The following is a 14,281-nucleotide window of genomic DNA, read 5'->3' on the forward strand; positions in this document are numbered from 1 at the left end:
GTTCAATACCCTTCCCTGATGTCATTTTTTGGTACGGAAGCCTCATTTATAAATTTGTTAAATGACAAAATATTGTCTAATAATGACTATAACACCATAAGAATGAATATTTCACTAATAAGTGACTATATCGCCGCACATTTTTACGAAAAAATGTCGTTTTATTTATACAGAAATGGGACAACTCTGTCAAAAGACTATGAGATTTGGGGTTTAAAAGTTTTGAATGACTTGAAATGAAAAAGTTAATTTCTTTTTAAGATAGAGAGCTCTAAATTTAGCAAAAACTGCACCTAAATTTCTTGGTTCATTTTAAGAATTTCTCATAGTGATTTATTTCCTTTAAATTAGATTAAAAGTGCAAACATTTCTGACACATTAGATTGCCAATGTGTCTGAAATTGAAAATGCAACTCTAGAGAACGAAATTAACTAGACTCAGGAAATCTGATGAGAAGCATTCTACATTCTTTAGCAATATAAGAAAAATAAAATGACGAAAAACTTATCTATTTCTGTTTTTTGTAACGAGTTATGCACTGGGAGTAAATAGGTTTGTGGCCCATAGGTAGCAGAAGCGACCTTTCGCCCTTCAACTATTATTACCAAATAGTAATTTTTAAGAAACCGAAGGATCTGGGATGGTTCTTGTAGGCAATACACCTTGTTACTGCCCAAGGAGGAGCGGAAGCCGCAAGCCAGGGTTTCCACTTTGTGTCGTCAACAGATCTCGTTTCTCAAATGCGATCTCTGAAGACGTGCAAGAAGTTAGAGGATTACCTCAATCCCATCATTGCCTGTTAGATTGTTCTAATATCTATCAGTCTCAATCAATCTCATGGCTATTAAATCGTATCCTTCTTTTCCAACTTATTGTCTCAGCGTTTAATAAAAAATACATTTTATAACCTCCTTATTTAAATAAGAGGTTCAAAAAATTTCTTTAACACAATACCTTCATACATCGTTTTGATTTGTTCCCTACATTTTCTAAATGAACGATACTCGAATACCTTGTTACTGAACCATTCTCAAAGATATTTTTTGTTCTTGTGGACCACTCTCGTAATAGTTTACGGTACAAAATTGGAACTAAAAAAAAACTATGACAGAAATTCACTTAATTATACCAATTATTAGTAATTATTACATTATTGATCTATTAACAGATAGAAATAGAAGATAATTCTAGTTAATAAATTTGCATTCTAATTTCTTACCGGAACTGTAATTACTGAGGGCGAGTAAAAATAGCAGCTGAATTTTACGATTAACATAAATATTAATTTTATATATTACAGTGAGTGCGATAGATTATGTAAATGTAAGATACAAGTAGTTTGTCTTACAAGAATGAATGAAACAACTATTCAATGTACAAATTGAATATTTTATAATATTATGCGAAAAATGCCATATTAAATGTTGGTCTCCAAAGATTATGTTAACGTCAGGGGACTGTTATTTGGGAAAATAATGATAAATTATAGTAGAATAATATCAATAAAACCCCCGTTACTATAACTGGAAGTTTACAATAAAGATATGTTTAAAAATATTATGAATTATACCGCATTTTACAAAGTTTACCGAAATTTCTCACAAATGTTTTGTTTCTCTAGTCCGACGATATAATTGAACCTCTGTTGATCTGAAAAACGATTATAACATGAAAAATGACCGATACTGACCAAAACTTAATACAATTTCATAAGTTATCCATCAAATCTGTAAAGTTTAATGATGATACTAGGCGTGCCCTCTACAGTTTGCACATTTAGCGGGAACGGTTGATCACTTTAATGTTCCATTAAATGGGGGCTATTATTGAATCTCTGCAGCACAGGCCTGCGTTGACCACAGTGTACAGGTATAAATGACCTCATCTGTTCTAATAGGGTCAAGGTGAAAAACCATTCTACATTCTTACCATAACATATCACTAATGTGTTATCCAATTAGGGTTCCGATTCTTACTTTTTTGCTATTTCTTAGTTTCAAGAGGTTGATCAGCAGTGCAGGGATATGTACATTTGAAGGATTGCTTCATGGTTTCATTGAAGATTAAAAAAGACTAAGATCTAAAGCCACATTTTTCTCTAGCCAACCAATGAAATATACACTTCTGAACCCAAATGTACATTTTGATGTACTCATTTTTTGAAATATTTTGTATATTTATGGAGTGTGCAGACCCTCAAAAACAATAAATTAATATAAAATTTGGTACCTGTTTTGATGTCATATAAATTATGTACCTCATTTGTTTAGAACAGTGGTTCCCAACCTGTGGTCCGCAAGAACTAAAATATGGTCCGCGAAACACTTAACATTTTTAAAATAATAATACATTTATTTGACATGCGGCCGCGTGTGCGACGACCGCGCGGTGAGTGGAACGTCGAGCGCCTAAAAACAAGTCCAGGAAACGGCTAAAAGCAAATGATGATGTGCGTGTCTCTTTGAGCAATCTCATCAATCCCAGGATTACTCATCTTGTTAAGAAAATGCAAAAAGCACATTAATATAACTGCAAACATAATCGCAATGTTAATTGAAGTTTATTTTTAAAATCTTAAAGTAGTTTACTGTGATATTGAACCTTGTAGTCCCTGCTAACAAAAAAAAAAATATTAAAATGGTCCCTGGTCATAAAAAGGTTGGGGACCACTGAGTTTACCCCAGTTTGATTTATGATTTCATACTTTACAAATCTTTGCACGGTCATGGAGTCCAGTTCAATAATTAATTAAAGTAAGATTTCAAGTCTGGCTACAAAATTATGAATGAAATTCACTTCAAACAATTCGCTACAAATGCTTTCACACTTTATTAAGTGTTTGATTCACCATACTTTTTACAAAATGCTACTTTGCAATGTGTTATTTTACTTAACAATTGTGGGAATTTGATTCGCTAATCATTCACTTGAACCTGCCTTTATTATTATTTATTACAAAAGACCGATCATATGCGAGTGTAGGTTGAACACCTGCCTACCATTATACGAGTACTATGTAATAGCGGCACTTAATGGACAATTGACATTTAAGTGATTAAACTGATTGGAGTTAAAAGATTAAATCACTTTTACAATCAATAGTTCCATGATTCCATCTGTAACCTGTCCAGAATATTACTAGCAATCAAGAAAACAAAGCCCCAAAATACATTGCTGAACTGCCCCTACAATAAAACAATAAGTAAAGAAGCAATTACTAAGGGCAGCATAGCTAAAGGGAAGAAAAGGTCCCCGGAGAATGGCACGTGCCCTGTTAGTGTATTAATTACTAGCAGCACCTGTACTTGGACTGTGCGGGGTTATCTAAACTACTGTTATTAGCATAATATGTTAATTATTTGGTCTGTACATGGCTGACCCCTACGTTGACTACACTCTGCAGCCATCCAAAGTTTTTCTTAAATATGTTCTTTTCCACTTATCTGGTTTTTGTAATCACTAAAACTGAAAACAAGAAAAAGTAGAAGAATTAGAAATAAAGTAGGATCCGATCTATAACATAAGTCATTGTCAGGTGATTAACTTGTCAAAGAAAAAAAAAAGACTCTACATTAGAATAAACTATCTAAAACAATAAATATAAAGATCAATTAGCATGTCTGGCATGTTCTTCAGTGAATGAAAAGAAATAACTAAAGTCTTTGAAAACAACTTACAGTAAACTGGTTCAAATAATTACAAGAGTTACTCATTGTGATTGATAAGTTAGAATGTTTGTTTTAAATTCCTACAATTCTATGGAACACATTACACAGTAATTTTAAATCAAACAGTTAAACTGTTATTAACTCTGAAATATGTAAACTTTAATAGCAAAATGTGTTCGTGTTATTTCTCTTATTGCATTTAAGACCTTTAACTCTTTAATTATTTTTGCCATTTTGATATAAATTTTTCTATTTGTTTAAGTAATAAGTCCTCCATTACACTCTACCTATAAATATTTTCATTCCAACATTTAAAAAGCATTAAACACTTAAAGTGTTCAAAAAATGCTAAGAAGCAGTTTTATTTTTTTTTAATTTGTTACATCTTTAACAATTTCCTTATTGATGAAAGTATTTTAAATGAAAAGTTGTATGCTTAGTTTGAGAGACGATTTTTCTTCATGCTTAGTTAATCAATAATTTTTCCATATTTATAATTATTTTACTCTCTTTTGGCGTCTCTTAATCCAAGTTTTTAGATTATATTCAGCAAGAACTGAATTCCGCAGAGTTATATACAATTACGTAAAATAATGATCTTACCTAAACATTACTATTACCCTAAGTTCAGTTTCTGGTAGGTCATTCTCCGCAAGTTATTGTTAGAAGTCCAGTACGGATTTACGGCAATGATTTCAGAATGTTAATAATTTTATATAGTTAGTATCCTTCTAGGTACCACCAGTTCTTTGGCACTATCAGAGTATTTCTAAAGGGTATATCATTCCCTACTCAATCTTTTTTAAAAGACCTTCTTTCTTGTACTGCAATAGTGCAATTGCTGGTTTTTAAAAGAGGTATTAAATTTGACGAGGTTACAATCTACTGCGGGGGTCATTGTAGATCGTTTTGTTTCCTATGTAGATGAACTATGATTATAGCTCACCAGGAATGGTGATTGGTGGAACAAACGAATGTCTTTATTGATTGCGCACTTGAGAAGTGATGGAGCCTTCGTTTGATCCCAGCCACTATAGTATAAGAGGTAATAAGAGTATGAACCTGCAACCCGCTAGCCACAAAAATCCTCTTCGCGACTCATAAGAACAAAGGTCTTTGAGTAAATGAAATGATCTTCAACAGGCCGGTTGAGGGAAACCAATGAGAACATCTTCTGCAGAATCTGCCATCAATTTCACCTTCCCTCGTAGAGTACCGATAGCTTATTTCTGATTAAATTAATGGATATTATTACCGTCAAAGTCACTTGCACCGTGTGGGCTAGTAAGTTAGCGCAGCTTACCCTCTTTTTGAAGGGAATTTTAGTTGAGAAATGTCTGAAGGCTTGCTGAGAAAAGTAGAGAAGAGTTTAACATTAATAATGCATCGTTTTACTAAATTGTCAGAAATAAAATGGCTGAAAAGTTTTTGATTCGGCGTTAATGAAAAGACATTTTTAAAAAAGTACACATTACTAACACTACATTATTAACTGAAAAAAGTTCAACAGATTCAGAGTCAACAGGTTCTAAAGGCTTCGAATTTGAATGTTCGAATCTGAGTAGCCCCATTTAGACCAAAAGTTAGTTTTATTTCATAATATTATTAAAGGATAAGATGAGTTCAATAGAAATGTTCACTTACTTTGAAAGAAAACACCCGTGAAATGACATCTGCTAAATTACTATAAAAACCAAACAGGAAATAGATTAAAAAGCTATTTATGTGTTTGGTTCTATTATTAAAACATAGTTTCTTCTTATTGTTGCTTTTCTTGTATTATTTTTGTAAAAATTCTTTAGAAATTATTAGAATTAAGGGGTGCGTGAGGAGTTGAAGAAAATAGACTCAATAAAACGAGATATTATTAATAGTTTCACCATCTTCATTCCACTGGTGGATTAAGCATTTAATATCTGTCTTTACAAATATTTATTTATTCTTTAAACAAATTAATTAAGGTAAACACTACTCAGTAGATACTAACATTTACACATGAAGAACTAAAAGTAGCAGTTGCTTTTTAAGTATTTGTATGACTAGAAAAGTAAATTTACAATAGTTCACAACCGCATCATTCTATAAAATTATAAATATTCTTTGGTTATTTAATAATTTTGCTTTTTATACAATTACATCTTCTTTATACATTTTATATAGCTAATTATTAAATCTAAATATAACTCAACTGGACGGTTAGCTATAAAAAAGTTACAATTTAAATATACCTATTTTTTTTAAATAAATAATTATTTTCTTTATATTTACACGCTTTCCTTAAATAAGAGTATTCATTCTTTTAAACATACATCCAATTTAATAATTTTTAGACCTGCTTTTAAATTTTTGTTATCATTTATTTGTTTGTGTTTTTGAGGCTATTTTTAAAAATGTAATTGCAATTCAATGTTTAATCCTTTCAAGATAAGTTTAGTTTGTACAATTGACGGTTTTTTGAGTACTTTTTTTACAATCTAAAAGTATATTGAATTTTACTCAGATTAAAAGAATCACAATTTTACTTAATATATCACTACTAATAATATTCACTAATATAATTTGAAACTTCGGACGGAGCTCGGCATGCTTTAAGTATCAAGAGATACATTCGTTTTTTGTTTTTTCCTTTAATACATTACAATACCTATAAGTATACAATTATTTAGCGTTTATACAAACATTATACACGTGACATTATATACGTTTATACACATGAAATTGACTTTCATAAATTTGTTTCTGTTGAATTTAATTTTGAATTTCTTCTAATTTTAGTAGCCTAAATTTATTATTACCTAGGAAGGCATCAGACAAAATAAACGAATATTTTTTTATAGAAAAGGCATTCATATCACTTATCATTTATATAAAGTTAACAAACGCAATATTTCAGTTAGAGATATCATTGAAATCAAATCCGCCAATTTGTACTTCCTACTTTAAGCAAGTTTACCAGCTAATTTCGACCAAATTATCGATCACTAGAAGAAAAAAAAATGATAAACTAAACATTTGATCATTGTAACTTTCATTTCATTCTATGAAGTTGGACTATAAATTGCACCAAATATATTAACAAATGGTTATAATTTCTTAATTTGTTGTTCTTATTTTGAGATCATTTCAATTGAGATCAAGTTCGAAATTTACAAAACTTCTGAAACTATCAGAAGACCATAGTTTCGACAAACTAGTAAATAAACTGAAAACATTTTGAAAGCAAAATTTCCAATGTTATTTCTTGAAGTCCAGCATCTTTTTTTTGAGGTATCTTGGTTTTTTGTTAGTTTATTTTTTAGAAATGTGTTTGTACTTTAGTTTTTTTTTTAAATCTTCATTAAAATCTGAGAGTATTACCAATACTGTAGTAATTAACTAATGAGATACTGTAATGTCACCTGGATGATCTTTCCAACAGATCACATAATGCTGCTATGTAGGACTGCGCCATTTGCAAAGTTTCAAACTTACTCAATTTATGATCGGAACCAATGGACGGTATAACCTCTCTAAGGCGATCAAACGCTTCGTTCAGACCATTCATACGTCTCCGTTCCCTAGCATTAGCCGCCAAACGTCTTCTTCTCAGTACTGTAGGACTAGGCGCTCTCAGCGTTTCACGACGTTTTCTAGTCACATGACTCGAGTGTAACGTTGTGACTGGTGGGGTATGCCGGTTTGGCGTTTGAATCGTTTGCGATTCGTGGTGTGAAGACCAGTCGGCGGTGCTCTGGGTGGGTACAGTAGTTTCAGTCCAGTACCTGGCCTCCCAGTCCCATTGTTCGGCGTAGTTGTTGTTAGTGTACTGTCTGGGTTTAGTCAGGTCATCCTCCAGGTATAGCCGGCCCGGCTCCCCGCCCAGGTCCAGCTCCATACGGCTTTCCTGCACAATCAATCAATCAATTTAGGGCCGTCAACCAATCTGCATCTTTAAATCGTAGATGGGTCGATAAGTCAAATAAGAATCCAGGATAGAACATTTATAAATCTTTCCCTAATTGGATTTTTAAAGTACTTCACTGTACATATCTACACTCTTAAGGAGTGTAATTATTATTTTATAATTTTCTTTTAAATATTAATACCTCTTCAAATTTGCTCAATAAATAATCAGTAATAATATGTTAATTTAAATGTTAAAGTATCTCCAGGAGAATAATTAAGTTCTTAAGATTTGTCGTTAAAATCTACTTCTCCTTTTAAATGTTCATGATTATTAAAATGGTACAAAACCTTTTGTGAAATGGATGATCTAACTTTGTTAATAATATGATTATTGGCACATCCAAATAAAATAGTTTTAATGACATAAAATCTTACGATTTTTCACAGTTTTCTTGCAAGAGATTTATGCGTAGAAATTCCCTGCTCTATTTTTCTATCCTACTAATTCTGGTAAATCCCCAATTTAGATAATTCTGCGAAGAATACTACACAAGTAACAAAATTATGATAGCTTTTCAAAAATACTTCCAAATTCAAAGAAATATAAGGAACGAAATAGCAAAAAATTTGGTTTCTTTGCAAATGATATAAAAAAAGGCATAATATTAAAGCATACATATTAACGAGATATTTTTATGTGGTAAATTTCAGTCAGAAAAATTACGAGACAGGCTAATACTTGGTCTAACAAACCGGAACTTGTTTGAGAGGCTGTTGAAGAAGTATAATTAATCCTTCGGACGCCCGAACCAGTGAATAAGAATTTGGAAGCAACAGATCTGTATTTTGAAATTACAGTAGCAGTTACCATATAATCAGAAATGAATTTTCGACTACATATAAGACATTTAGAAATAGACAAAGGTCCACCATAGTTCTAACATTTAGGACTGGCATAAAAGACGCACACAATACCGCAAAACATTCTTTCATAGCAGATAGTTCTGACTTTTTCCTTTGTTTTAAGCAATGCATAAACAGAAAGAGGTCGACCCTAGCTGTAACATTTAGTACTGCGTTAAAAAGCCGTACTCATTACCACAAAACACTTTCTTTGGCCAAAATAGCTCATTGTTCATAAGTTTTCCTTCGTTTTAAGCAACGCGTAAACAGAAAAAGGTCGACCCTAGTTGTAATATCTAGTAATGGCCTAAAAGCAATTCTCATTACCGCAAAACACGCGTTCCTAGGCTGAAATAGCTGATAGAATTTAGAAGATAGACACCTAATATCTGGAAAAGTATCGCATTCAATTGCACTGATACTGCAAAAGAATTATGCTATTAGTTCTAATACAACGCAAGATTAAAGGTAAACATGAAGAACAGATCCTGAAATTGCAGATTAAGCTTAGGTTTGGCGCAGTACCTGTAGCTTAGTAGTTCACACCAATACGTGTGCAGCGAGACCAATCGCACACTTGAAAGCTATGCCATCTGTTGTTTCTGATCAATTACCTTAATGACCAGAGATATAGTATTGTAGGAATACTTGCGAGTGCCCTGGCAAGTGGAAATGATGGATGTGAGAAGAAATGGAAATTTTCCCAACCTGGAGGAGATTTGCTGTTTGCAACTTAAAAAGATAGTTGATGGAGACATCAAGTAATAAAGGTGTATGTCTCATTTCCTGGCCCCCACGAATATAGCTCCTATTCTAGAGATGTTAGTAAGCTGAAGAGGAACAGCCTTTTCCAGGTAAAACCTCCAGTCTATTCACGGGGTCACAGTTGAGTGCATGCTCTACTGCAGAATGTACTAAGACTGCCCTAGATGTCTCCTTTATTGGTCCAAACTTAGGTAACGTAAGTAGCCTTGCTTTCTCTTCGAGATATCATTGTAATCATAGATATGAATGGAGAAGCCTTGTTATAAAGAGTCCTGATTACTCCCTAGCGATAATAATGGTGAATTTACAACATAACATTTTTAGAAGTTTTATAGTCTCGGAAATATATTGAAATGTTATTTTATGTTGGGTAATTATGACGTATATTTACATATGACGTATTTAAAAAATAAATAAAAACCGAGGAAGTGTCTGTTTAACAAATTTTGGATAATTAAATTTAATATAATACATTTAACTGCACTGCATTCAGTCCTGTGTATTTAGCTCACTTATTTCTTTCTTTAATTACAGTAGAATTATTTAGATTGTTTCGGTTACAGAAACCTCTCAAAAAAAAGCATATGTTAAGCCAGTTTTTAGCACATAATTAGTAAAAATAAAATGAAACAGCATACAATGTCTCCTCTACACAAGGACGTTAAGTACTGCCATCTATGTATTTAATTCGTAATTAACAAACAAAAAAGTTCAAATATTATCATTGAATAGTATAAATGAGTGTGGCGTCCATTTTTGCTAAATATTTAATAATATAGCAAAAACTATCCTTCTAGATACCAACTGGATAAATTATCCACAAAGTATATCTGTAAAGAGGCTTACGCATAAATTTTTTTTTTGTTCAACTTCATCTCCAACAAAAGATGTCCTTGTAAATGAATGTGGTTTTTTGATTGACAGCTTGTGCTACTGCTTTTTTTTTGCTCTAATTCTTTTAAACAGAAATTATTCTAATTTCTTTCTCGCAAATTAGTTTCTTGCCAAATTATTAACTAATTGCAAATTATGTCTTTTATTTTATTTTATTATAGCTGTGCAAAAAAATATAACTGGAACCTGCAGTTAAAACTAATTTTACAGAAAATTGGAGAACTCGTGCAGTGTTGGAACGTAAGAGTCATATATCTATTAATAAATTGAACTACGCAATTTTCTCAATATATAAAGAATATCTGCTGAGATCTTCAACTTACAGTGATTGATTATTCACTTGCAGATAAAAACATCCCAGATTCAAAAATCACAGGCAAAACTTTCAGCAAAATTGCCTGTATTTTATACTTTGTCTTATAATATGTTACAACTCGCAATTATCCTCGAGCCTTAACTCTCAAGAACACAACATTTAAATCAAAATAACTGTTATCTATATGGTGAGCCGGATGCTACAGAAGAAGTATACCACATTTTCATATCATTCCCTGCAAATACAGGCACTTGACAAAAATAAATTCACATAATTTCATTTGATTTGTACTATAACGTTTCATAAAATGTAGTAGAACATTTTATTAAGATAGTGTATTATTCATTTTTATTAGGATACTTTAATTTAAGATAATGTGTTTTGAACAGTTTTATTATTATTGATTTTTGGTTTATGCATAGAAGTAATCATTTTTGATAGTTATATGCGTAATTTTATTTTGTTTTATTTATATGGAAATTATAATTGTACCCAATTCTACTTTTTACGGGATATAAAGATAGGATTACCATAAATCCCGTTTTGAAGTTACCGTTCCAGCATATCGGCCAGAGCGTCATTACGATCCGGTTATTTGATAAACATCGAAATGTACCGTATATATACACTAAAATAGATAAAATATAAAGTGTAAAATACATTTGCAGCCTGCCAGGCACATCTGCATCTGATGAAAGAGTATTCTCAGTAATGAATAACATTAAGGACCTAAAGAATGAGAATAGATTAGCTTATGAATTTTTCGACGCAATTAAAAATAAAACATTGAAAAAATAGTTCATGCTAGTGATAAACAGTCTATGTAGTTATAACGCAATATAAAAGAGTAATTTTGCATATATTCTGTTCGTTTTTATGAAGAGTCCCTTGTTTTTGCAGCTAGTATAAAAATGATTAAATAACAAAGGTATAGATGAAGAAAGATTATTTGTTGACTTCAGACATAACTTTTTAATTTGTATTAAGAGAAACTGTTTACAATTTACATTAATTTGGTGGTATAAACATACTCGTCTCAGGGACGAAAGGTTGGTATTAATACTAATTAAAAAATTATGTCCGTAAACCGAAATCGGAAATAATCTTTCTTTGTCTTCGTTTAATTAATCAGTTAGAATAAAAATTTGAACATTACGCTACAATAAATGTTTCTATACATACAGTTATTCAAATTCATAACTGCAAGTTATTCTTGCATCAAGTAAATCGAGCAACTGAACTACTGAGACCACCCATTGATAACTCTTTATTGAATCAATGACCTCCATCGCCGAATGAAAAAATCAGTCTTAGTCGAAAATTGGGTTGATTGGGATTTCGAAAGAAAAAGTTTTCAGGATGGATTTATCAATGAAGTATCTGAATAATTATTTACTTCTAAAACTTTTGCTTTTTGATGGGGAAGTTTCATTACGGACAATACTGCTTATCAGTCCATCAACAGTGAATCTATTAGGGTAAGTAAATCTGAGGGCCCAATTTTTTTTGGGTAGTTTTCAATTATTGTTCTCAGTGTTCATCATTCTCTTCGCACAGGCCAAGGGTTTTCAGCCTATAATTAAGCGGATTAGACTTAATCTTCTAAATGCTTCTAAAAAAGAAGATTTGTAGATTTTTAACAGAAGGGATAAGCTAAGAACTTCAGCAGTTTACTGAATACTAACTCCTCCAAGTAAACGCAAAAAAAGAGGATGAAATTCATTCTACGACAGTTGTAGTTCATCAATGAAATGACTAACTTCAATTTTAATGACTAAATTCAAATAATAAATTTGTTTACACGTGAAGATACGAAAAACAATTATTAGTGCACCCAAATGTAAGCTACTTTTTATGGAGAAAAGCATCGCGTTTTACTTAATCTTAAGTCGATCTTTTCACGGATTTTCGCACTTCAACCAAGTTATAAAGTCTCTTTGCATTAATGTGATGTAACGCCGAGATTCGCCTGCACACTCGCCTCGCAAAAAGTTTGTAATTTAACAGCTCCCTTCAACGATTTAAATAGATCACTAGCGAGTGTTACTATGGGCCCTTACTACTTTGGTGTATGACGTATCTTATTGACTCAGATAATCAAAAACCAAATCGCTGAAGAAAGAGAATAATCAACCAGAAGGAAGTAAAAATCAAAGAAAATCAAATTGCTATTTGATTAATTAATGTAGTAAATTGATTAATTTCTAAAATTTAATTCTAATAATTGCTCAGATTGATTAGAATGTAGAGTTGATTACATTACATTGTACAAACGATAAATTGCTGTAGAGTGAATTTTTTTTCATGGGAGCGAAATGTATATTAAAAACAACATCGATTGATAGTCGGCAATTTTGGAATATAGATTACGTCCACGAACATAATATGCACCGATCTTAATTGGAGAAATTTAAGCAAACCTATTTATTTTTCGCGATAAAATAAGAGTAAATACAATTAAAATGAGCAGAAAAATTTATTGCAAACATTAAATAAATAGAAATTGTTTTGATTTAAACGAAATTAATTTAAAAAAAAAAAAGAGAGAAAGATAACTTTGTTTACCTGGCGATGTTTGCGTTGTGATTAGAGTAGCTGCTGGGCGTGAGAGTAGAAGTTACTGGTTGAAGATGCCGAAGATGTTGACCGAGGACGGCTGGTGAGCAGTCAGACGGACATATGAGACGGCCTAACACATAAACCAGGTAGCCCTTCAGGTAACTGGAGACGCCCACCTAAGCCATTCAGTGGTGGGAGATTATTGTGACGAACTGTTTTAAAAATGTGACGTCATTCTTGTAACGTCACAACTGGAATTCATATATATATATTTCTAATTCATACATGTACATCTCATCAGCTTTTTGGTTTCCAATAATAGATATCACACAGTCGTTTGGCGTCATTTTCATTCTAGGATGGAAAGTACCAACCATTTTTTTTCTCTAAAGTTTGTTTTAATAGAGCAAATGAAGCTAATGATAATCGTTGCACCAAAAAACCTGTGAATATTTTCTAGAACAGAACTTATAACACCAATATCTTGAGAAAACTCATTGTTCAAACATTGCCGAACTCGAAGTGCTCATAGGTAATGATAAGGACTAATAAACTATAATAGAAAGCAAAAAACTGTTCTATTAAACCCTGCAGCTAGGCAAATTTCCTATGATTATCATACTATGTATTTATTTATCCAAAATACAACTCCGAAACAATTAGATGAACGAGTTGTCAATCGTAGCGTGACATCCAGTGTTGCTTGAGTTGTGATTATGTGATTAGAGCGCTAATTCCTAATAATATGTTTCTTTAGAATTAAAATGAATCCTTTTCTATTCATTTAAAATTCTGTTTTAGATCTTCTGTACATTTAAATTTATTTATCACTTCTTATCTAAACTCTTTTAAAATTGAACTGAGTTATCATAACTCACAAAGAGTATCTGAGCATGTTAGAGAACCAGTTTCTAAGATGGGCGAAAAATCTAAGTAGATATTTATCTGATCATTGTGGATTCAACTGATTATTCTTTAGACAATACTAGAGGATGATTTAGCCAGAATTTACAATCTACTGAGACAGTTTTTCATTATAAGCCATTTCATGTTGTTTTTCCAAAATTTTCTTGAAATTGCCTCTAACATCTTCTTCAAACTTGTAGTTATAACACTTTTATTAACAATTTTATGGAAGAAATTGTTGTTAGATGGTATCCTGCTTGAAATGGTTTAGAACATTCTTTTAATGGGTCATTTCAGTTTATTACAGTGACTAAGTGCTGTTAACCAGAATGAAATATTTTCAAAATGTTTTCTATCACCTGGACAACTGCTTCAGGGGTAGGA

At 31.7% G+C, this 14,281-nt stretch overlaps 1 protein-coding gene across 1 annotated transcript; it reads right to left on the minus strand.

Moving 5' to 3' along the window:
• Positions 1 to 5,570: 5,570 nt before the first annotated feature.
• On the minus strand, positions 5,571 to 13,154 carry LOC141451355 (uncharacterized). The gene is made up of 2 exons (XM_074122662.1): positions 12,998 to 13,154; positions 5,571 to 7,552 (listed from the first exon to the last, which is right to left on the minus strand). Exon 2 carries the CDS (start codon positions 7,541 to 7,543, stop codon positions 7,064 to 7,066), a length of 480 nt encoding a protein of 159 aa, XP_073978763.1. The 5' UTR covers positions 7,544 to 7,552; positions 12,998 to 13,154; the 3' UTR covers positions 5,571 to 7,063.
• Positions 13,155 to 14,281: the final 1,127 nt, after the last annotated feature.

The sequence above is a fragment of the Rhodnius prolixus genome, unplaced genomic scaffold (assembly GCF_049639745.1).
Source record: "Rhodnius prolixus isolate KJV_2025 unplaced genomic scaffold, Rpr scaffold_8, whole genome shotgun sequence".
NCBI classification, from domain to species: domain Eukaryota; kingdom Metazoa; phylum Arthropoda; class Insecta; order Hemiptera; family Reduviidae; genus Rhodnius; species Rhodnius prolixus.